The following is a 24,330-nucleotide window of genomic DNA, read 5'->3' on the forward strand; positions in this document are numbered from 1 at the left end:
TGCATACATTTTTTTTGTCAATACACATTAAGAAATAAATTTCTCGCACAAAATCATTTGAAATTGAAAGATGTGAACTATTTTATATTATATAATTTAAAATAAAACGCTTTTAGTTCGTTAAATGTTGAATTATTAGGAGAAATGTTGTTTATATTTATTATTTCAAAATGTATTTTTCTTATTTATTCATCTTAACTATCATAGATAAATTATTTTAATTATCATTTTCTTTACAATCTTTGCTACTTTCTTATTTTCATGTATTATTAAACAAAAATCTATTGATTAAAAATACATGTGTAATTGTAGAAATAAGATTAACATATATGCAGCGTTAATTAAAACTCAGAAAAAATGAGATTTTATGTTCATTTAATATACTACTTTTTACAATAAAATGTTTTTCATGATCCATTTTGATGCTGCTGAAATTGACCTTTTAAGCACGGTAAAGTGTTAGGTCCAGTGTAGGAACGATGGAAGGATAAAGATTATTGGTTGATGAAAGTTAAAAAGGAGTTGTTCAATAAAGTTGGGCTGTATAAACGATTAAAGAATTTCCCCAATAGTACCAAAATAATATGATTCAATGAAAAAGAATTATGGACTAAGGTAAAATGCTCAATTCCAAATACCATTAACAAACGGCTTTTTTGATATTATTTAAAAATAAGATTTATTTGTATATTATTTATTTTTGACTTAACTTTTTAACATTTTCAATTAAATTTAAACCCACTGCTGCGCAAAATGGCTATATCTAATGCGTGTCGATATGCATATATGGCTCCCCTCATACCTTCATTAGCAAAAAAACAAGTATTATACAAATATATTTATTTATTTAAAATATATAATGGAAAAACCAAGCATTCTACTAACAATAAAATTGATTTTATTTTGGAAATAATTTTGTCTTGAAAATGTCTTAACATGTTTACTTACGTCATGAAATGATAGCTAGAACCTCTTTCCTTTTTCAAATTTTTCATGCTCCGTAACGGATATCTGTTAGCATCAACTATTTATTTCTTAAGCCTTTCTTCATAAATTAATGTTTTCTTCATTATTGAGAACGTGTTTATCTGATTCACAACTAAACACGAAATAGCTGATACCGTCTTTTATTAAAGGAGCATCTTTAAAACTCGAAATGTCTGCTTTCATAGTTTATCCATTTTTGTGGAGAAACTATGGGAAAACTGTTCTAATCTTCCTAGACAAACATGCAACTTGTTCTAAATTTGTTTGTGTGCATTTACACATAGAGTTGCGTTTCTAGGCATGATTTTTAAACACATAGTATACAACATTCAGTTAAGAATACAAAACTTCCGTTGGAACGGTTTGAAAATTTTATGGAGGTATAAGGAACTTTCATTTTCATATTTCCATTGTTTACAGAAATAATTAGAAGCTTCAGTTTACTAACTCAACGTGATGATTGATTGTTTTCTTGGTTTTTGAACCTCTTTATTAAATTACATAACCTTATTGTGACAACTTTCACAAGTTTGTTAAGTGATCAGATGTTCAAGACCCTATTTGGGAAGCCACTCAGATTATGGATAAATTTCTTAAATAATCATGTCTTAAACAGTGATTATCAGAAAAAACTAATCTGTTTTTCATGACGATGTGTCCCGTGTGTTTTATGATCAAAGGAGCACAGCTCAATACTGAATTAGATTAATACTGAAACCAATCTAGAGCTTACAAAAACATTCGTGCAAAAACGAAAATAATTTATATTTTAAAATAGTTAGATAATAATGTGGGAAAGAGTCTGCTGGAACAATCAATAAAATAGAAGTATAATTAGACCTATGTCTACTTTTCGAACTCGGGATTACTCACTTCTGCTCCATGCATTTTCTCTTTATAATATAATAGAAATGCAGAAATCGTGCGATAAAAATGAAAATATGTAAATGATATTTTAATCTCTTAATTTAATCTAAATAAATTTCCTAAATTTTTTGCCAAATTCGGCCCATGGCGGGGTTATTCTAAAGTATTCTTTTGTTTCCTGATACTATTCCACTTATGAAGCTGTGTAAATGAAAATGATCCGTCCGTTGCCCTTGTCAAAGGTCAACACATGTTATCAATTGGCACGTGGCCGGAAATCCCATGTTATATAATACTAGTGATCATTTGTTTCGCCCATCCTTTCTTATTTCTGCTTTTGTCTTGCGCTGCGCCTTCTTGTAAATAAATCATGCCTGTCTTACGGGAGAGAATAAAACGAAATTAAAAATACAAAGTCTCTTCACTGCTTCGAGCCTGCATTATGCTTCAACCAAAATAATGTTATATATATATATATATATTCTTTTTTTTTATAAAAATCAACTTGAAACTCCAAAAACTGTTCAAGTTATTTATGTAATAAAGTTGTTCATCGCTGTAGCAAAAATGACCTATGTTTGCATAACCTATTCTTAAAAATGGCGGCTGAAGTAAACTAATTGCTATACCAATCGCAAGTGAAAGTCGCCCAGGCAAATATTTTATGCAAATAAAGTAATAACAATACTTAATGAAAGTTAAAATTGGAGTCTGTTGTCGAATTTCCCAATACCACACCAGCTGTGGTGCCAAAGTATTTAGACATGAGTCATACTAAAACTTTTAAAATCAATGAAAAATAAAGTTGCTTCTGCCGTTCATATTCAACGTTAGATCGATCAGAATATTTATGTTGTCTAGCGAGTTGTCCTGGCACAAAACTTAATTATAGTTTCGTGCAAAAACTACTATTAAATCAAAATAAACCAATACACTTGGCAGTAGCTGTCAAAAGTAATTTAAACTTTGGGAACCTCTTCATTACTTTCAGAACGGAGCTAATCGTTCATTAAAAATTCTTTTATAGAGCAAATATTTCGTTTTTTTATGTACAATTTTGATTAGGGAATGCGAATAAGACAAGAAATAATTGATCTGCAAAAAATATGCGAAGAAACTTCTGGAATTATGCAAACTAAATTCGAGAATTCTGTACATGATCAAAAGCGAATTGCCGTGATTAAATAAGTATATATTTACATTTTTAATACTGACAGAGACAAGAAACTTAAAATACAGCAATAATTCCACCAGACGGAAGAATAAATATAATATATCAAGCACTATTTCAGAATGGAATTATTTAGAAAAAGTGTTGTATATGGGAGATGCTTTCAGCAGAATAGTGAAGATTTTTCATACTTATGTAGACAAGTCAAAATAATTTTGAAAATATGCAATCAAGAGTGAAAAGAAACTTATCTTTTATAAATTTCCTTTTCTTTATAAGAGATATTTTTGAATTTCATTTTAGAGCAACGCGCATCAAGCATGTGTACATGACTGACTTCTCTGTTATTAGATTTCATGCCGAAAGTCGTTGCAATGCAAATAGATTCTCTGAAACAAAAATACATGCGCATTTTTTTTCACTTATTTTAAATTAAATCAATAAATGTCAATAATAATTCACAGCAGAAATTGTTTCTGTATTTTCAATGTTCCAGATATGATTTTAAATTAATGTTTACTGTTTTTCCACCTCTCCTTTACCACATATTCCTTATACTTTTGATTTAAATCAAAAAATGATCTTCATAGCATTTCTGGAATTTAAATAAATTCACTCATTTCATAGAATGATGAAATTCTTTTCACTTACTTTCTATATTTAGAATTTTCTTCTGGTTTGTCAGAGTTGATATCTAATTTTTTTTGGAAATGCAGTGACAATTATAAAAGAGAGAGAACTTAATCCTCACCGACGCACAGAAAACGAGTTGATTTGAAAAAATTTCTTTCAATCTTCTTCTTCTTTTTTTTATTCATCCAATCTATAGCGACGTTCATTTTTCCATTGTTATGCAAAACTTCTTGTATTTTATTTTGTTCGTGCTTTTTTTCCTTAACAAAAATGCCCGTAAGGGTCTTCAAAAACAGATTTTTAATCCAATTTATTAAATTTATTTTTAAACCAAATATTATATTCCACGTGTAGTCTTTTTTTTTCTATGCGAGGAAAAAAAACTTTTGATTTATTAAAAAATTAAGCCACGTTAAAAAAATATGTGAAATAAAGTTTTGATGTTCTATCACATTCTTGAGTTAACCTTCATTCTTATGGGTCTTAGCCTTATATCATGCACTCAGACACTGAAACATTTGGAAATTTTTGAGCGTAATACTTTAAATTTCATCATCACTTTCACAGTTGTCACCCTCTATAAATTGTGTAAATTTCATCAGAATAAATGAATACATCATTCATAAAAAAATTATTTTTAAATCCCTCAATCGATGCTACATAACTCTTTGCAAGCAAACATAGCAAAAGCAATTCTAGTTTTATAAACAACCTTTTATTCTGCGAATAAATAATTCTTGCTTTATGTACTATAAAAAAACTCAATTTCTATATTCTTATTCTTTTAAGTCATTTGTTAGTTATTTATTATACTGTGAGACTAAAATATTAAAAGCAAAAATATAAAAGAACAGAATAAAAAAATCGATTAAACAAATGGGACTAAAAACAAAACTTAATTTGCAAAACTTATTTCCATTTGTGTGAAGAATTATTTAAAACCAATTCAAACAATCAGCTCAAATAGAAGATATTTAAATGAATTCTTTGAACTAAATGTATTACAAAAATTTGGTTTTTCAGTTTAATGTTTGCTTTGATCGCGCGACTTTCATATCTTTATATTCATAACATTTTAATTCAACAATTAATTTTAGCAAATATTAATCGGATAAATTATTTTTTTATGATATATATTTACAGAAGGGAAATGATCCATTAAAAAATAATTTTGATAGACTATTTTGCCGTAGTTAAATATTTGTTCTTTTTGGCTGGAATGCTTAAAAAATAAAATGAACTCATTAAAGTTTTAAAAAGGAGATATTATTTATTTCTGTAATTCATGTGTTTTATTGAATTTTATTGTTTTTATTTTGTTATTCATAAAATGCAGATGTCTCTATTGTCCATACAAATTTAAAATCAAGGAGTATTAGAATTTTTTATTTAAATAAAATTCTTTTATTTTTGATGATAAATATTTTCCCTTCCTTGCTTTTAACTGTCTGATTTTCTTTTTCCTTTAAATTGCTCTACTTTTTGTCATTTGCAATTTCCACGAAATGGGTTGTGCTTAGAAAGATAATTGGTAGTTACTCGTCCTGATTCCGCAGATAACCTCAGTTCAAGCTATGGCTAAATGTAAACCCATTATATTGCTAAATTTGTAAAAATATTCTATTGATTTATATGCTGGGATACTTCAGAATTTTAGAAATTTTTAATCTTTGAACACCAGTGTTTTTATATATTATGTTATATGTTCATATATTTACTTATGTCCATAAGTTATTCTATATATTTTCTATTTCAACTTAATTACAATAATTTCTTTTTAATTAAAATTTGAGGTTTGATGTGCCAAATCATTTTAAGTATTGAAATGTTCATAGCATAAAATTGTATAACACTTAATTGCTATTTATACAGTGTTGCTCGTCAAATTTCACAACAGTACTCCGAAACCACTTGAAGTAATATTTTAGGGAGAGAACATATATTCTACTCTCTGATACCTGTTCAGCATAGCTAATTCTGAAAACTTATGTTTGGCACCTTTTATTAATAGATCTCTCTTTCTTTCTAAAAGCAAAACTACTGAACGTTATTTTCAACTTTGATTGTAATTATATTTTCTTAATTACTTTAAGTAACATTCAAACAGTGCCATATTATCTGTAAGAGGGCTGACTCATTTTTTTTGGTCTGGTGGTTGTATTTTAAAATATTCTTTTGAGACTAGGAGATATCCCGAGAATTTCTCACTTCTTTCGAGTCATTTGAAAATTCATTTATGAACTCTTTTGAGAGGCCTTAATCCAATTTATTTTAAAATTCCCTCATAAATCGTCATGTATTATAAATCTGTAATTTAAAATAAAATTACTGGGTTTACAACAATGTAACAGGATTATTAATATTATAAATGATTCGAATAATGAATCTGCTATTTGAGTCTTAATGAATCATAAATAACAGAGTCGCTTAACATATATGACACATAAAATACAATGTAATAATTCTTTTCATCACATTCTTTATGAATAATTCAAAGCACAAATAAAAAAAATCATCCAATAAGTAACTTAAATATGAATGTTTGAAATTAGTTTGCCACCGAAATGTTATCCAAATTGCAATTTTGACAATTATTTGATTTCATCTGAAGTGAGGACATTTGTAAAATCTATCCTCTGACATAACCTGTGAGTATGTGTCCAGAGAATCTACAAATGTTGTATGGATGCTAGTAATTCCATTAACATTTTTACTGCACTATTGCTTTTGAAATGATTTCGGAATTGAATGTCCCTACATTAGCATGAGGGTAACTTGAAAGATGAATCAAAATATGAGTTTCATTACAACCAATGTAATCTTCTCAGGAGAAGTAACAGTCTTGGAATTTCCAATCGCTAAAGCATTCTGCATATATATTTTCTAAAAAAAAAATACTGGAAGCTCTGTGATGTCTGGATTTTTTTGCATCTAAATCAGTATTACGACTGCATACTATATACATAATCAATATTTCAAAACATTTCTCTTGACAGAAACATGTTATTCTTTTATAAAAATTTAATATTACACATATAATTGCAAGAAAATTCTTTTCTTTTTCAATATTCAACTAGTTATCTGATAAACGTTCAATTCCTCAATTTCGGTATAATGAATTGTTTGCATTGAAATTTGAATATAATAAACTTTTCAATCTTAACTTCGTATAAACCTTTTTAAACTTTAGAATAAGCTATTTCTGAAATTTGAGTGCATAGAAGCATTAAAATTTGTTTGTGCATAGATAAATTGTAAGATATTTTTATGATTGACATTTTCATACTGTGTGTGGGAGATATAAAAATGTAGATAATTAATTCCTTAATGTAAAAGAATGTTGTGTTTAGTATAGAATACTCTAGACACAAACTGTTTCTGCCGTCCTAAACTGCATAAGCATATTTTTCGCGGTATCTGTAATTATTCGTAACCGAACAAGTTCAGTAAAGCCTGGAAAATTGATTGCACTTAATATTGACTTTCATGACGTTACCAAATCCTGTTTGAATACTCGATATCATTTATATAAATTAAAGTTTCAGTTTGATTATCACATTTAAATAAGAATTTATTTTTATTTTCGAATATTTAAGTGATCTTCTAATTATCCTTTCTTTGGAAAGAAATAATTTTTAGTTGTGAAAAATTTTGGAAAAAAAAGAAATCTTTTCTTACACAAAATTTCATAAACTATATTGCTTATATAAGTACCAGTGAAAGTAACATAGAAGTGACGGATCAATGCTGTTTTTTATTTAAAAAGTTTTTTTAATTTTTAAAAAAAATATCATTTCTAAAAGAATATTGTTGGAAAATATTATAGAAAATTCGTATTGTTAATAAGCAATTTATCTTTCAAGATTCATGAAAGACTTCGTATTAAAGTCTTTCACCAAGTTAGATTTTAAAGAAATATTTTAGTGGGAGCTTCCATGTCTTTTAAAAAGCTGGAATTCATGTAGATGCTAACTTTAAAAAAGAAAAATGTCTGATTTTTTTCTTTTGTATCGCTGATAACTGCACTTAACTGCATCTTGAAAATAAGAATTTAAAAAAAAGGGGTGATTTGAAAAGAATGGTTTTTTTTGTGTGTGTGTGTGTGTGTGTATGTAAAAAACAAACTTTAACAAGCATATTTCTTTATTACTTAAAGTAGTTCGTTAAAATATCAATCAATAATCTAAGCTCATCTTTCCCATTCTTTAAATCAAAAAATTTTCTTATAAGGAATTTTTAAAATAATTGACTAGACTACATAAAAGCTTCTAATATCTAGCTTCGATCATTTAAACTGATATATTGAAAAGCTATAGGTTAAAGATTACAAACCAAAATTAAATAAACGATTCCTTTTTCTAAGCCTATGCATTAAAACATTTCGAAGCAATATTTTGAGTGCAAAAGACATTTCAAATATTTCAATGCACAGTTTTCAAAAAATAGAGCATAAGAAAAATATCTTTAAGGGAAGAACATAAAATCGTTTTATTATCAGATTTTAGTTATTGAAGTATTTTATAGAAGAACAGTTCATCTCTGCAGTGACTGAAAAAAATGAACCTCTGAAATATTTTTTTAAAATAAATATTTTTAACATCGAAAATATCTTAAACATAAATTTATAAGGTATGGAATTTTTATTAGAAAGAACTCTCTAAACTTTGGAAGCATATCCATAGAGTTACCGAGGTGTTTCACTACTCAATCATCTCTACGCAATGTATTAAGGGATCATAAAGTCATGGGATAAGCCTCTAAGGTTCGTCAGGTATAAAGAAAAATGCCTTTTATACAATAGATCATGTAATAAATGCAACTACAGGAAGAACTTTGCATTTAAATTAAGTAAAGAGTGCGAATGCATCGTGTGAAGTTTCAACACGGGCGAGTCTAAAATATTTGGAAAAAACTTTCGGCATGTATAGCATTCCACACAAAATTTATTTTTTAAGTAAGAATACACGTGAAGGAAGTACAGAGTTGAAGAAAGATACAAAAAAGGAAAAAGGTTTTATTGCAAAACGATTCTAAAGATCAATTCTACCTCTAGGTTTGGCTGTTTATTGTATTTGTGCCTGAATGCATCGTTTTCGTACATCCATTCTTATAGAAAAAAAAAAGCATTTCGTTGAAATGAGGTGTAAAATACTTTTAATTTCCCCGTTATTTTAGACTCACCCGTGTTGAATTAATTCAATGTCAAAATCTACCTTCGTGTTTAAAGGTTGCAAAGACTGGCATTACCGAGTTTCTTAAGAAACTCGTATGAGCAGTCTATTACATTAAATATTCATTTCTTCATTTTTCTGTATTGCAATTTTCTGTTCAGAACTGTAATCATTTCGTATATTATTTATAAAAAGTAATTAAAAGATTGAAACACAAGTTAAAGTTAATGCAACAGAATTGTTGATGAAAAAAAAAAATTGGTATTCTAGAACAATTTCTACGAAATTAAAACAAATGTAAATTTTCCCTTCAAGAAAATACGCTTTTATCACATTAGTTGTTTTTCCAGGCAATTAATACCCAACTATTATTAATTAATATACAAATTAGTACTAATATCCAAACTAAATAATACAAATTTAAAGAAGCTCGAAAAATATCTTTCTTTTCGGTATCTCTAAATTTTCTGATGAGATAAAATCCTTAATTCGATTATGTTAGAAAAATAAATTCAAATATTTATCTAAAAAATTAACTAGAAATGATTTAGCTGTCAATGTAAACTTAAAAATTAATGGTTTAATTAATTCAAACGTCCCAACCAAAGGAGTTCCTTATCTTTTCTGAATGGATTACTTATTCTTAATGCGAAATTTATTAGTTTTCAATGAGAACAATTACCATTTTTCTAGAATTTTAAAGCAAACTTTTCAGTTTCCAGTAAATTTTGAAAGCTTTCAAAATCATTTCAATTTAATTAAATCGTAATCTCGTGAAATCAATCAATCGTTGCTTTTCAAGTAAAAGCAAATTGTTTCTGAATCGTTATTGTCATTATTTCATTAATCTCTAATTCATCTTCATTCTTTATTCAGAATGTGTAATTTACATAATAGTTTTTGTACATTAAGATGTTGATGATAGATAACAACTATTTATGTCCCTATTTTATTAACGACTAAAAAGAAACAACGTTTAAAATAACATTTCTTTTATCATCAGAATCAATAAAATGATTCAGAAAACTTTTTAAATTTGGAAAGCGATGCCTTTTGATGTCTAAAACGAAATTAAAATCGTAATTATTCATAGAAGTATTTATTATATTACATTTTATTATTTTGATACATATAATATCATGGAATTTGAGTATTTATGATATCCATATTAAATATAAATGTTAGCTTTGTAAAATTTAATTCATATTGAAAAATATACTTGTTTAAGTAGAGTGTTTTCATCGTTTTAACTATAATAAAATATATATTTTAAACAATTGCCGAAAAGCATTGAATATGTAAAAATATCTTAGAGGAAAAGAATAAATATAATCGATATTGAAGAAAATAAAAAATGTGCTGTTAAATATTCTTTTCATATATTCTGTTAAAATGTTCACGGTTAAGGTGATGTTCAAGCAGAAATAATAATGCAGGTAGCAATTTAAAATTAATAAAAGAAAATGTATGAGTCAAATAAGCAGTAATGAGTTAAAGAGTTTTCCAATTTTGTTATTGCCAATATGCTATAATATTTTCATGCCAATGTTTCTTGGATGATATGGATCATAGATTACAATTTCGAAAGACAAATAGGACACAAAATTTCAGCGTAAAGAAATAAATAAGAAAAATATTTTCTGGTGAATATTTTTTTCTATCAGCTGATATTTTAAAGATGAATTCTATAAAACATAGAGGAATATTTCGGTAAATTTCAAAATGATTTGAATGATAGAAATATTTCAAAATACGAAATTTTATATTTTTGAGTAAGATTTTAGAATCATTTTTGATAGATTTCCACCTAAATTTTAAAAATTTGAAAGTAAAATTTCTTGTATCAATTAATTATTGATCTGAATAGATAAATCAGCAAAATGTTAAAATTTACTATATAGCAACGAATAAAAGTTGTATAAATAAGCAATCATTTGAAGAAATAATAACTTTTGAGCGATAATAGTTTTTTTTGTCATTAAACGATATTTAACATGAATGATAAAAAAAAATGTTCGTTGATATGTTTTCAATTCGTAGAAAATGAATTTGAGAAACATTGCTAGATTGGGTTTCTCTTTTTGTAACTATATAAATAATTGCCATTCTTTTATTTATTAGAATATCTTTTTTATATAAAATGATACTATCTTGAGTTTTCTCTTGCTTTGAAATTTTTCAGTTCTAAGTCATTGATGAATAAAGTAAATAATAGTTCAGTTAATTAAACTGTATATACATTCTTTTAATAAATAATGTAAATGGTCAGTCATGCTACTTGCATTAACATCATTTGTAAAATATTATTACAATGCCTGTTATTTATTAAATATATAATGCTTTAAAAATATTTTGGAGTTGAAAATAATTTACTGAATTCAGATTTACGACAATATGTGTTTAAAAGATTACAGTTTTTGAAAATCTTAAATAATCTACTTTACATAATAACGGCAAAACGAATATTTTAAATTAGTCGTCTTTTTAGACCAGATGATTGCCGGTAATATTGGTTATATTTAATTTCAGTTAAATCGTTTAGAAATAACTTCATGTTTATGATTCCATGGCACTGTCATATTAAAGTCGTATTATTTTTAATAATCTTAAATATTTTGTTCATTGTATTCTTGAATCCTTCTAATTCAGATCAGTCCTATCGCATCATAGCACTGTTAAAAAACGTAAATGCGCTCTTTTCATGTAACTTTTTAAATTCACAGTTTTGCAATTGCACTTTTTTGTCTTCTAAACTATATTGATATTAAAAAAGAATCCTGTTCCTTTTGATTTTTTTCTATTGTTAAAACCTAGTGATCAAATATTTAATGCAATGATTAAAATGGTTTGAATTTGAGCTATAATATTATCTATTGTTGGATATTACACAACAAATGTTTTTTTTTTAAATTGCTAAAATACAGTAAAAATTTGCACGATTATCTAATTTGTATGATTAGAATTTTGTTTTGTTAAAAATCATTTTTCCGAAATTGTCGCGTAAAAACGATTTCAGGCATTCAAACTTTCAGCTGAAAAGAACGATATGATAAAATTAATACGATAACTACAAAGCTAGATGGATAAAATTCGGTACACAGATTTAATAATAATAGTTTAGACACCTATCCAATATAGAGCTATATCTAGCAAGGTGTTAAACATTAGACGGTTTGTACTTTCAGAAACATGTAAAATTGATAGCTCAAGAAACCAAATGACTTAAATATATCGACTTTAGTACCATTCCCGCTGGTTGCATTTACAACCTCATACCTTAATAAAATGATTTTTTCCATATTTCCAAGCTTCCATAAGCTTGTTTCTGGATTTTAAAACCAACCGTAATAAATTTTAAGTATTAGGAATTTATAGGCGTCTTTATTTCTCTAATGAAATTTTTTAAAATTATTGCATTATAGATATTTAACCCTCTTAAATACCATAACTCAGTTTTTTATATACATAAGCTTAGTAATTAATAAGCAGCTTTAGATGTCTCTGATCGAAGTAAATATGCTGTAAACGGACAGGTTAAAAAAGAAATATATTTTTAAGTTTAATTATTATTTTATTTAAAATTCTACCAGAAGAGTCTTGAAGTAAGTCATATATTTTGAATGCAGTGAAAAAATGCATGGTAGGAAATTATTTTGCTTTGTTGCCGAGTGTAACATGGATCCTATCTGTTCAAACAGAATATCAATCACGTCAATATAGTGTCCATTTGTATGTATCTATAATGCAAATACCAAATGACAGAAACAGAAATCCTCGCAGCAACACTCTATCTATGGCTACTGAATAAAATATCTCATAAATATTTATTGGATATAAATTAATGGAAAAGTCAGACATCGAACATGGAATTCGTGATTATTAAAGGTATGGATTTCACATTCGTGTCATAAATAAATTTCAACGACTTTTATGCTAAATTATACATGAAATATCATTACAAGATAATGGTCGTGGAAAATAAATCGGGTAAGGGTGTAAAACCGCATTATTCTAGCTGTAATGATAGGAAATATAATTTCATATAATTGTAATTTATTTCAATCAAATGTGTCTTATAATGAGAAAGAGTTGCTTCGTAACTCTGCATGAAAAATGTTTGTTTGAGATAAATTTGCTTTTATATAGTGATTGCTATAATTATTCAATTTCTTTTGATCTGATTTTATTTTAAATTGACATTTTGAAATTTCAATCATATCTCTTGTTTATATATGGAGTTTCATTTCTTTATTACGGTCATTGCAACTTTTGCTATTATCTGATGTAAATGATTTGATATTGTTTGAACTGTAAGAAACATAGGTGTCTCTGTAAAACTGCTATAAACAAGTTTAAGTACTTTAAATACTTCTTATAGTCATCTAGGTAAATTTTAGCATAACAAAGGGATTATTTATTATAATTTATAAATAACATAACGAACAGAGTATTACATTGATTTGGAAAAACTCCATTCATTTGTAGTGAAAAAAATATTAAATAATACTGTTTATAAATTAAAATTTTATAAACAGATATGTTACATATTTTTGCAGATGAGTGGGAAAAGACAAATTTGGAGTTAAATTCAATTTTTTTTTCATGTGAGTGTATGATTTATACAGGGGGACAAAAATAGTGTATGTCCGTTCGAAACGAGACAGAAGAGCGAATGTGTGCTAATTTTTTCTCTCGCTTCTTTTACTGAGAGATTCATGTAGGGATTTCTTTAATAGTTACCGATTCAGGAAATGAAATCTTAGGTACCTTTGGAAGGAGTATTGTGGGTGTTAGGAAATTTTATCCCTACCCTGAAAGGATATCAACTTTTAAAACGTGTGTGAGAAGTAATTAAATAAATAGGAGGAGTTAGGATAAAGAAATAAGAATATTTTTTAGAATAAAGTAATATAAGCTAATTTAAAATAACAACAGGAAATAAATTCGGATTTAAATTAGATTAAGAAAAATCATTACATATAATATGCTTATAAAATTTTAGAGCCAAGATTGAATTTATTTTGACGCGAAATAGCTCGATTCCTCATTACTATTTTAAGAATTTAAAAAATCATTCGCCTGATTGTTATTTTAAGTATATTGAAAATCCTAGCAGTTAAAATACAGATTCCTAATGTATGTGCTCATGTATTGAAAAAGGCATCGATTATTTGTCTCAACACCAATTTATATTTTAATGTAATATCGGTTGAAAGAGTTTCGAGTGAATCGATTTTGATTACTACTGATGGGTTTTTATCCCAAGAACTTTCAGGTAACCCAGGAAATAATTGGATTTTAAAATGGAGTACTGTACAAACATTAATAATTAATACTCAATTGTATGAAATGAATAAGTAAGATTTTGTTAGTATTCTTTCTTTAAAATTAACTTTTCTTTTCACTTATTATCATTGATAATTGAATTCCTCTCCTATTCTGTCAGTCACAGGAAAATTTCTGAAAATCTAATGCTCTTGAGGTTTTCACATTCGCTAAAAAATAGTATGTACACGAGAAATACGAAAGTAATGACGAAGTTTGCATGTCAATGACTGATTTATTTCAGTTCTGCTAGTTTCAAGGGACTTTGCATTTCATGACACTCTACAAGTGATTCCATGAAAACGAATGTATAGTTTAAATGCCATTGGTAAAAATTTATATGATGGACAAAGCACAAATCATTGCCTATGGAAAGCGGGCATTACAGAGAAGTGAAAGAAGTAACTTCATATGAACATAGTCATATGAAAATGGGTATTATCTAACAAAAATTCATAAATGCCACTACGGATTTATAATGATTATAAATTTGTAGAAAATTTCAATGTAACTTGAAATAACTGTAGCAAATACAACAATAAGCCGATTCTTGTACCTGCAGTATATATTTATCCATATAATAAATGTTTATGTATAAGCATTTTTATGCGATTTCCTTTCATTTTTAATGGTACCGGTATCTAAGAATAGCATATGGCCGTAATGCAAAGAATCGTGTTAAAGAAAATTCGGAACTTCAAAGATTAGTAAGATGTGTATAAAAATGGCATATATAATTGTTATAATTTTCTTTCGATTCCATTTAAAAAGACTCGATTTTAAAAGCCTTCGATTTAAAGTTAAATTCCATTTAAAAGCGACCGAAGTGAAGTATATAGAATAGATAGTTAGTTGTTTGTTACTTTTGTACAGAATTTTAGAGTCACTGTCACTCTTTTATCAGTTGTTTAATAACGGGGATTATATTATAGGCTGTTCATTTGCACTTATAACTTGAAATTACAGTTTAATAGTTAAAATTTTGTGGATCTCTGTCTATCGACTTGTGCACTCTAAATTCTAATATATATTAAAACTTGGAAGTGTGCTATAGTTTCAAAATTCTCGCATCATTTTTTCCCTTGGAAGAATAGTAGTTTCAATTTTAATAAACCCCGCTGGTTGAAAGTCAGGCTATTGTCTGCTGCATCTACCATATTTTTCGAGGGCCTATGGTTTTGTCTTTTACTAGTACAAATACAATTTGAAATTGTATTATGTTTTTATCGTGCAATATATTTTAACAGTTGCTCGCTTCGCCTAAAAGCATTTTTACTTGTTCACGAATATTGCGTCTCAATAGTGATTTTCAAAAATCGGTAATCAGAGGGAGAATTTTAAAGGCTTTCTATCGGGAATAAAAGTGTTGATGAGATTAACTAGACCAATTCAAAATATCTGTCCTTTAAAATACCAATTTTAGTATTGTGGTATATTTCAAATGAAAGATATGTACTTTTCTTTTTCACATGAAAAATAGTCACGCCTGTATTTTAATGTTTCTCAGAAATGATTATTTCGTGATTATGATTATTTTTCATAGTTTTAAATGTATGGACAAGGAAAATGTAATTTATTTCTCTTGCTTTGAAACCTTAAATGGGAAAACACTCATTATAATATATTCCCTACATTACTGATGAGATTTTGATTTCTGAGTGGATATTATTTTTCTTCAATTAATTAATTCTTCAATTAATGGAATTAGCTCATAGCTTGTTTTTAAAATTGTTGTTGCAGAAACATTTTAATAATATAGATTAGTTTATTAATAAACAATATTTAAACTTTCTTTCATCATGACATTGTTGGAAAAGAGACTGACACATTTAAAACGCTGAAATAAATTTAACATTTATTTCTCATACAAGAACAGTGGTTATATCATTCAATAACACATTATTGTAAATACATCAATAATATACTATTATTCAAAAATAAATCTAATTTATTAAAAGAAAGATATATTGTAACAAAGAGAATTTCTATATGAAACAACCATTTACAAATATTAAATAAGATTTTTTTATGTATTCTGTAGCTTTTATTTAACCTTGCAACCAATTAATAGCTCGTCTAAAAATAATATTGAACAAATTATTCATTCTTTTATTTGATGGACCAAAATGTTTAAAAGAAATTCATCAAATAATGTGCAATAAAATAAGCTTGCAACTATTACTTGCTTACTGCACATATGAAAATTAATCAGTAATCCTAAGAAAAATCTATTAAAAATTTCTATTTAGGAATTCAAATATTTTGAAATCTTTATATTTGAGTTCATTCCTTTGATCATTTTTGCTGCAGAAAACTGATACTCATATACAAATATTAAGATCATAAATCAATTCTATTTCGTTATCAGGATATGAGGTAAAAACATATCAAATCTTTTTATCAATAAGTCATGAATGTTGGTGCTAAAAGATTTATGGCAACATTCAAATTTGGTGTTACGTGGGATTTTGTTAATGAAATAGGATCGAAGAAAATTGTAACTTATGAAAAAATCCATTTGTGCCAAAGTTTTGTTTAGAAAAAAATATATATTAAAAAATAATGATTTCTTAAAAAAAGTCAATGGAAAAGTTACTTCCGTACCAGCGGAATGTTTGTATAAATACAACAGCGCTAATTAAATTTATTTTTCTAAAGTATTCTGTAAGATTGGTGTACTTAGCATGAAGGAAGATTTCTTGTATTGTTCTAGTTGCAACAGATATAATGGCTTTATGAAGCTAACCCAAGAAAATAAGAAAAAATGTTGCTACTCTAAAAAAATTCCTTAAATAAAAATAGCTAAATATTTTCCATCTTCGGAAATATGGTTTGACCAAGACTAATATTATACTCAAATATCATATATTCATGTGTATATAATTACATGTTTAAATTATTATGATCATTTTAAAAGTATGAATTAGTACTAAGCTTCGTATTTTTCAGCAAGGTCGAAACATTGTTGCTTCAGGTATCTCCTCGCCAGAGATGATAATTCAAATTATAAGAAAGGTGTACTTACAATCATTATCTGAATAATAAAATCCCACCAGAGACTTTGTAATAAAGGCATAATGTATTTACACACATTGGTTTTGTAAATCAAATGATATGAAATGCTTATTTTTTTTACGTAATAAATGGTGTGTGACCAAAGAAAACTGACATAATAGCTAGATATATGAAATAAGTTCTACTGATTTACGGATTAATATGCAAATCGCTTGAATAACGTGACAAGCATGCAAGTCACATAAGATGAATAATAGGTGAAGCAGGTCAATGTGAAAAAAAGACACGTGGTATGCGCATAAGTATAGCCGGCTTTAATAATGGAAATCTTGTGAGTAAATTAGTAAATGGACATTCATATAGAGAATGTTGCTTGTAGTTTTAAAATTACTAAAACAGTGACTAAGCGGTTGTGGAAAATATTGGCAGACAACCACCTCTTAGCAAGGAAACCCTTCTTGTGTTAATACAATACGAGTGGCAAATTTAGATTTTATTCTCCAGGATAATATACTCAAGAAATGACATTGCTATACACATACAGTAGTAATTTTATTAAAAAAATCTTTGTCATGGAATTCCTATGGCCATTTTGCTTATATCTTCAAATTCTATAAATTCAGATGGGCAGGCCTTTTTTTTTCTGTGCTTTGTACTTTCAATCACAAAACGTTTTCAAAATGTTATTATAATAAATTGCTGTAGTCTAAATTTACAAGCATCAAAATAATAGCGTTGAATAAATAAATATGCACACATATTTTGATTGCAATATTTATGAATAACATTTCGCATCAATACATATCATTGGTATATCCTTAAATATTTTAGCGCTGTTCTAGCAGTTCCTTAATTTTGTTTTATTAATGCATTCATTACAATTCTCCTTGAAGCGATTTTTATAAAAACTGTTAGATATGAATCAGTAAAAAAAAAAAAAACACCTTTAAAAGCCAATAACATTAATCTGTAGTCAATTAACAATATTATGATCACCACGCAGGTTGACATAAACATAGCTGTGACCTTACACGAACTGTGTATCTTGCGAAAGATGGTGTGTTTCAACAGGATAATGCTACATGTCATGCGTCCAAAATTGATAGTGCATGATTTGAGGAGCATTAGGAAGAGTTCCAGTTACTGCCCGGCCCACCGAAATCTCCAGATCTTAATCCCTGTAAAAATTCGCGGAAACATCTGGATCGACATATGAGACGGAAAAATCCTCCTTTTCGAAATCTTCAAGTTAAATGATTCTATGCTGTTTTCAAGGTCACAGGTGCCAGTTACCACTTCCCAAGCCCACACCGAGTCCACGCCTCGCCCTTTAATTGGTGTTTTGACCTTAAAAAGTAGATGCTCTAGCTATTAGATAGGTAGTCATTACGATTCGACTGTGTATTTATGAAGGATCAGAGACTAACAGAGCTTTTTGATAGTTTCAAGAAACTGAAATGCTACGAATTGCCAGTAATATTTAAAAAAGAGTTCTACTTTTATTCAACAATATTAAATATATTTGTCATTATTGATGCCTTAATACATATCTCTTTACTGTAAAAAAGGCATAATTTATTTAAATGAAATTATTTTATTGTCTTCAACCGGATATCTTGAGCGTTTTGTAACAAAGATGTATCAACCAATGAACTAACATAGATCTATGACAATAGAGAGTCAAATTTATTTAACTTCAAAAGTCTTGAATTATTTAAAACCGCATGGTTTAGCTTCTTTAGCAAAATACTTTAACCTTCAAATTTTGATCAGCATATAACTCATACTATTATAAAAATTCTGTCAATTATATTGGGATCTCCCTCTAATTTTTTGTCTCCAACTTTAAAATTTGAATTTTAAATTAAATTGGAAACATGTTTTTTTTAAATATAAGAAAATGGCAGAATCGTTCGGCATTGAAATGTTACTGCACTGTGGAATAATTTAATAAAGATTTCTCTAATTCAACTTAAAATTCAGTTTTTAGTTTTACTTTAAAAAGAATTAAGACTTTCAAACCATCAATAATAATTAATCGGTTTTATTCTTTCTTAAAACTAAATAAATATTAATTACTAAATTATAAATATAAAATATTAAAAACATCATTAAAAATATTGGAAATATAAATAAAAAATTAGCACTCGTTTTAGTATACAAACTGGAAGCTCTGCATCTTTTTGACGTTTTAATATTCGGTTGTTCTTTTTCTAGCGCTTTATAAAAGATTAAAAAGTAGAAATAAAGCGATATTTTTTTTTGGAAATGGGAAATGTTCAATCGCATCTCTTTAGCATTCTTCCATAGAAACATTAAACCTAATTATGGAGGAATTTGTTTTTGATTTGTCTTGAAGTTTTTTTCATTCAAATATATTCCAAAGCATTTATTTTTCATTTTTCGATAGGCATCAGATGACATATAATGTGGTTGAAGTTAGTTAAAGAGCCTTTGTAAAATGGCAATTTAATCTTCCAAATTTAAAAAAAAATCAAATTTAATCTTCTTCTTTAATCTTCCATATTTTAATTTTTTATCCATAATTCTGATTTTATTTAAAAAAATTTTTGATACCTGGGACAAAAAGGAATTTGTCGGAATTTCATAATGGGTTTTGTCCCCTTCTTTTAAACCACATTCTTCAATAATATTTTCTTTCATATTTCATTTGTATTGCTTTAAAAAAAGCCAATTTCACGTATCATTCGCCTATATTAAGTAATTCCATTTTTTGAATTCAGAAATATAGCATTCTCGATTTCTAAGAGATTACATGCAATAATCACTCATACCTACGATATCGGTTTAAAAATCTGTTAATACATATTATGTAAGTTGATGTTAAATTGCATAAAATCAATTAATTAAAATTATTATAAAACATGAAGGTTTTTCCCTAAAATAGCTAAAGTAAATTAATAATAACGCAACATGCATGAGAATGTTTATACTAAAATATAGTTTCGAAATGTAAACTAAAGCTTTATAATGTCCGTGAACATTTCAAATGAAACAATCTTTATATATCTAGTAGATATAACCATTGATGACGAAAATAATTTCCAAGCATAACCAGAACTAGTCCAACTTGAGATTACACAACATATATATACACACTCGCGATTTTAATCCAACAAAAACAATGGAATAGTTTTTCCAGATATGATTACAGTAGAATCCTTAAGTGCATTAAAGCTTTGCAAACCAAAATTGAAATGTAATGAAAAGTCTGGTTCATTTGAAATGAAAATAAGACAATCTGTGTAAATGGACTTGCTAGTCCAAGCTTTATGGTGCTGTGATAACACTCCACGTGTAAAAGCTTTTTGAATGAAGCCCTGGCAGCTTCCTTTAGGACTTGGTCGAGTTCTTCTCCTGGCAGTTATTGGTCTCAAGCATCGCCTTCTTCATGATGCTGGCCATATATTTGAAAAGTTGTATCCAAGCTTCTTCTACCTCATCGTTCCAATGCTCCTTGAGCGAGGGCTTCACTGCGTACACAAACTGGGGCCCAATCAGCTGGAAAGGAAGAAAAGGCTTTGAAAAAGAGAGGCTGATTTACCAGATTATGTTAAAAAGGTAATAATTTCACTAAATTATTAAGCATTCATCTGTAAAATAAATAAGGTATGATTAAGATGTACTTATAAGATGATCACAAATTATTTGGGTAGTTTTCATTACTAAATAATTTCCAAAACATTAACATTCTGTCTGCGCAATTTTAAAATTACGCACTATTTAGATGCGTAATTTTTATTTGCAAATAAGTTCGAATATTTTTCAAATGAAGTGAAATGATACTATATTTTAAACGATAATAATATGGTTTAATAAAAATGTGTAATCATAAAAATAAACACTCTAAACGCGGGATGCAATAGAAAATGGACTGATTGCTAATCTGCGGATAAGCAGCTGGAGGGTTAATGCTTATAAAAACGGAAAGGGAAAGCAACATCGAATACATTATGGTAAAAATTTTCAAGTAAATCAGACATTAATAACCATATCACCATGTCTACATTTAGGGCTTCATTAAGTAAAATTTATTTACTCCTCTGACATCATAATGTTCAGAATGTTTTATTCTGTCCAGAATCCATAATTTGTAATTAATTTCGCATTAAGCATACAATTATAAAGTAATTTTCATATTAATAATTACAAATTTCTTTTTGCCATAAATAAACTCTGAAAAAAACTCAATAAAATATGACACTGCAAACAGCATTCTTTAAAAATGCATTGTTGACAAGACAATATTTATTAAATGCCATTGTTCAATGAACAAACAATGCAACATTTCATTGTTCATAAAATTCATTTTTGTTATTAGATATTGTTTCTCACATTTTGTACTTCGTTACTGAAAAATGCGTTTGGAGTTTTTTTTACTGCATATTGAATACAATTCTGATTATTAAACTCGATTTATTCGTGATTTTATTGAAGATAAATACATCTATTTGAACACGGAAATGGAATTCAATAGAGCCAGACGTGAGGTTGGAAGCTGGAGCCTCTTTTACTGGTTCATAAAACTACTTATGTATCTGAGTTTAGATTTTTACGAAATTGCAGCTGTAGTGCTGATTTTTGGATGGATTGGAGCGATATTTAAGTCTGTTTCTATCAATGGACAAAATGGCTTCAAATTTCTTTGGAACTATTTTCATCCTAAATAGAATTTTGTACTTAATAAACACTTTTTGGCCTTTAATGGAAAAAAAATAAATATTGAGTGACTTTTTACAACAGCTGCATCAACATAATATTTAAAAGCAAGCTCCAGCATGGGCATTATATTAATGGACTTTCTGTTTCCAAGTACTTGAAATGGTAAAAAGCAATAATGTAAAGAATGAATTCAAAAATAAGTAGCCATAAAAAGGAAATTAATCTTTTCACATAATTTTGGAAAACAAGTAATGACAAAATTCCCCTCTCCCTGCATCTGTCTAATATAAAGCGCACACGCACACACACACACGTCTTTGAATGTAATTCAGTCTACAACAGCATTAACTGAAGATTGTGATTCCAGGCGATTCTTCGTCTAACGAAATGAATTAAGGTTTCTACCTTCTGGATGATGAGGAAACGAAGCCAATACCATTAACATAGTTATATAAAATCCACCTCTTTCTGCCTTGTTTCTAATGAAAATACAAAGACTGAATGCAACCCAACCTACAATAGTATTGACAGAGGATTAAGAATGTTGGCGATACTTCGTTGAAGAAAGTATTTCAAGGTTTCTATCATTCTGGTGAAGTCGATATGTTACCGTTAAAGTATATAATGCAGTTATTTCATAGAATACCTAGTTATTCTATGAAATAACTGATCGTATCCGTTAAAGTGTGTAATATGTTATTAATTTGACGCTTTAACTAGGTATTCTATAAATTAACTAATGAGAGACAATTAAAGTGTAAAATAAACAATTGATCTAAAATTAAATTAAACTAATGATAGACAATTAGAATGAAAAAGAAGCAATATATCTAATTTATGCAGCGTATAAATGGTATTTATGGAAACGTACCATAAAATCATTTGTTACAACAATGATTACTAAAATGTCACAAAGAACATTATTTCTAAAACAAAAAAAATTTTTGTTGACATACTGGGTTTTACACGAACATTTTTTAAATCCCTGACCAGTACCTAAACTTTGAGCTGTAGCAACCGACAGGAGCGATATTTCTTATCGTGCGAGATATATGATATAGATTAATTTACACTTTAACGGGCTGCAGATCGTTATTCTATGAAATAACTAGTTAAACCATGAAATACAAGAGAGTATTACACTTTAACGGACACGATCAGTTATTTCATAGAATAACTAGGTATTCTATAAAATAACGGATTTCATATTTTAACGGTAACAGATATAAAACGTTAATGTGAAATATTCTCTCAATTTCTTATAGAACATTCCGAAATAAAAACATGGGCAGCTCTGATATAATTATATAAATTACTGTTATTTTACCTCGAATATGAAGAAATATGAAACGATTAAATAAAGATAAATATTTATAGCCTCTATGTCTCGCACGTTTTGTTATGTATATTATAATCATTTTCAATAAAATGCATTTCAAATAAAATGGCAATCTCTTTCTGTGACATTTTCATTCATTTGTGTATTGGATAAATGTAATTTCAACAGTTATTATCATGATTATTATTTTAATTACTTCTAGAAATGATGCGAAAATGTGCCTAATGGACTGGTACGAGATTAAAAATGTAATTGTTTGCTTTATTCCAATAATATGTGTGCAAAATTATGCACTACTATCTACTATAATGCTATATAATAAATTCAATGCATACTAATTTTTAAAATTAATTATTTCCTAATCATTTTAATGCAAAGTTTTAAAAATGTATTTAAACATCGGAGTTAGTCTGATATTTTCTCATGCATTTAGATTCTAGTTTCAATTGACACTCTAAACTGTGAAAAAGGCAGGATGCAATAGAAAATGTACTGATTGCCGTAGAGATCACAGAATAAGCAGCAGGTGAATCATTAGATACCAATTCGATGAAAAATTAGAAGATGATATCCAAAGTTTGTGCCTCAGGCTTTATAATTGAATATGTGAATGAAGTGTAGTTCGTGTTATTTGATGGTTCTTTTCTTGTTTCCATCACTATCAAGGCATATCAAAGAGTTGAAAAGTGTGATTTTGCTTATAGTTTAATCAGTAGTGTATGCATTTTTAATCAAGGAAAACAGTACCCCCCCCCCCTGAAACATATTGTAAGAATTTATTTAATGATGGAATATATTTTAAATAATGAAGGGGAATCAAACATTTGTAGAAAAGCAACATTTTGTATAAGAGATTATATATAACTAGACACAATAATTTATTTTATCTGAATAATTTTCCCAGTCGTTAAATATGGCAATTATGAGAGGATTAATTTTTCAAATCCTCAAAGAATTAATTAAAGATTACGTGACTGCTTTTGAAATCTTATTGAAAACTTACATAAGTTTATGCCGAATCTGCTAAGTAAAGATCAAAATAAGGATACACGATTAAAATTAGACACATATCGTACTTTCATGAAGTATCATTTATAAATTAAATAAAATATCTAAGATTATTGCAGCTTTATTTTTTT

The 24,330-nt window shown here is 27.6% G+C and overlaps 1 protein-coding gene across 2 annotated transcripts in view; it reads right to left on the bottom strand.

The window, feature by feature from the left end:
- Positions 1-19,321: 19,321 nt before the first annotated feature.
- The window catches only part of LOC129980502 (neuroglobin-like), a 224,005-nt gene continuing 218,996 nt past the window's right edge, over positions 19,322-24,330 (bottom strand). For both annotated transcript variants that reach the window (XM_056090832.1, XM_056090831.1), the window contains one exon: positions 19,322-20,691. In XM_056090832.1, the coding sequence (XP_055946807.1) occupies positions 20,524-20,691 (168 nt within the window). In that variant the 3' untranslated portion in view covers positions 19,322-20,523. The remainder of the gene's footprint in view (positions 20,692-24,330) is intronic.

The sequence above is a fragment of the Argiope bruennichi genome, chromosome 8 (genome assembly GCF_947563725.1).
Source record: "Argiope bruennichi chromosome 8, qqArgBrue1.1, whole genome shotgun sequence".
In the NCBI taxonomy this organism is placed as follows: domain Eukaryota; kingdom Metazoa; phylum Arthropoda; class Arachnida; order Araneae; family Araneidae; genus Argiope; species Argiope bruennichi.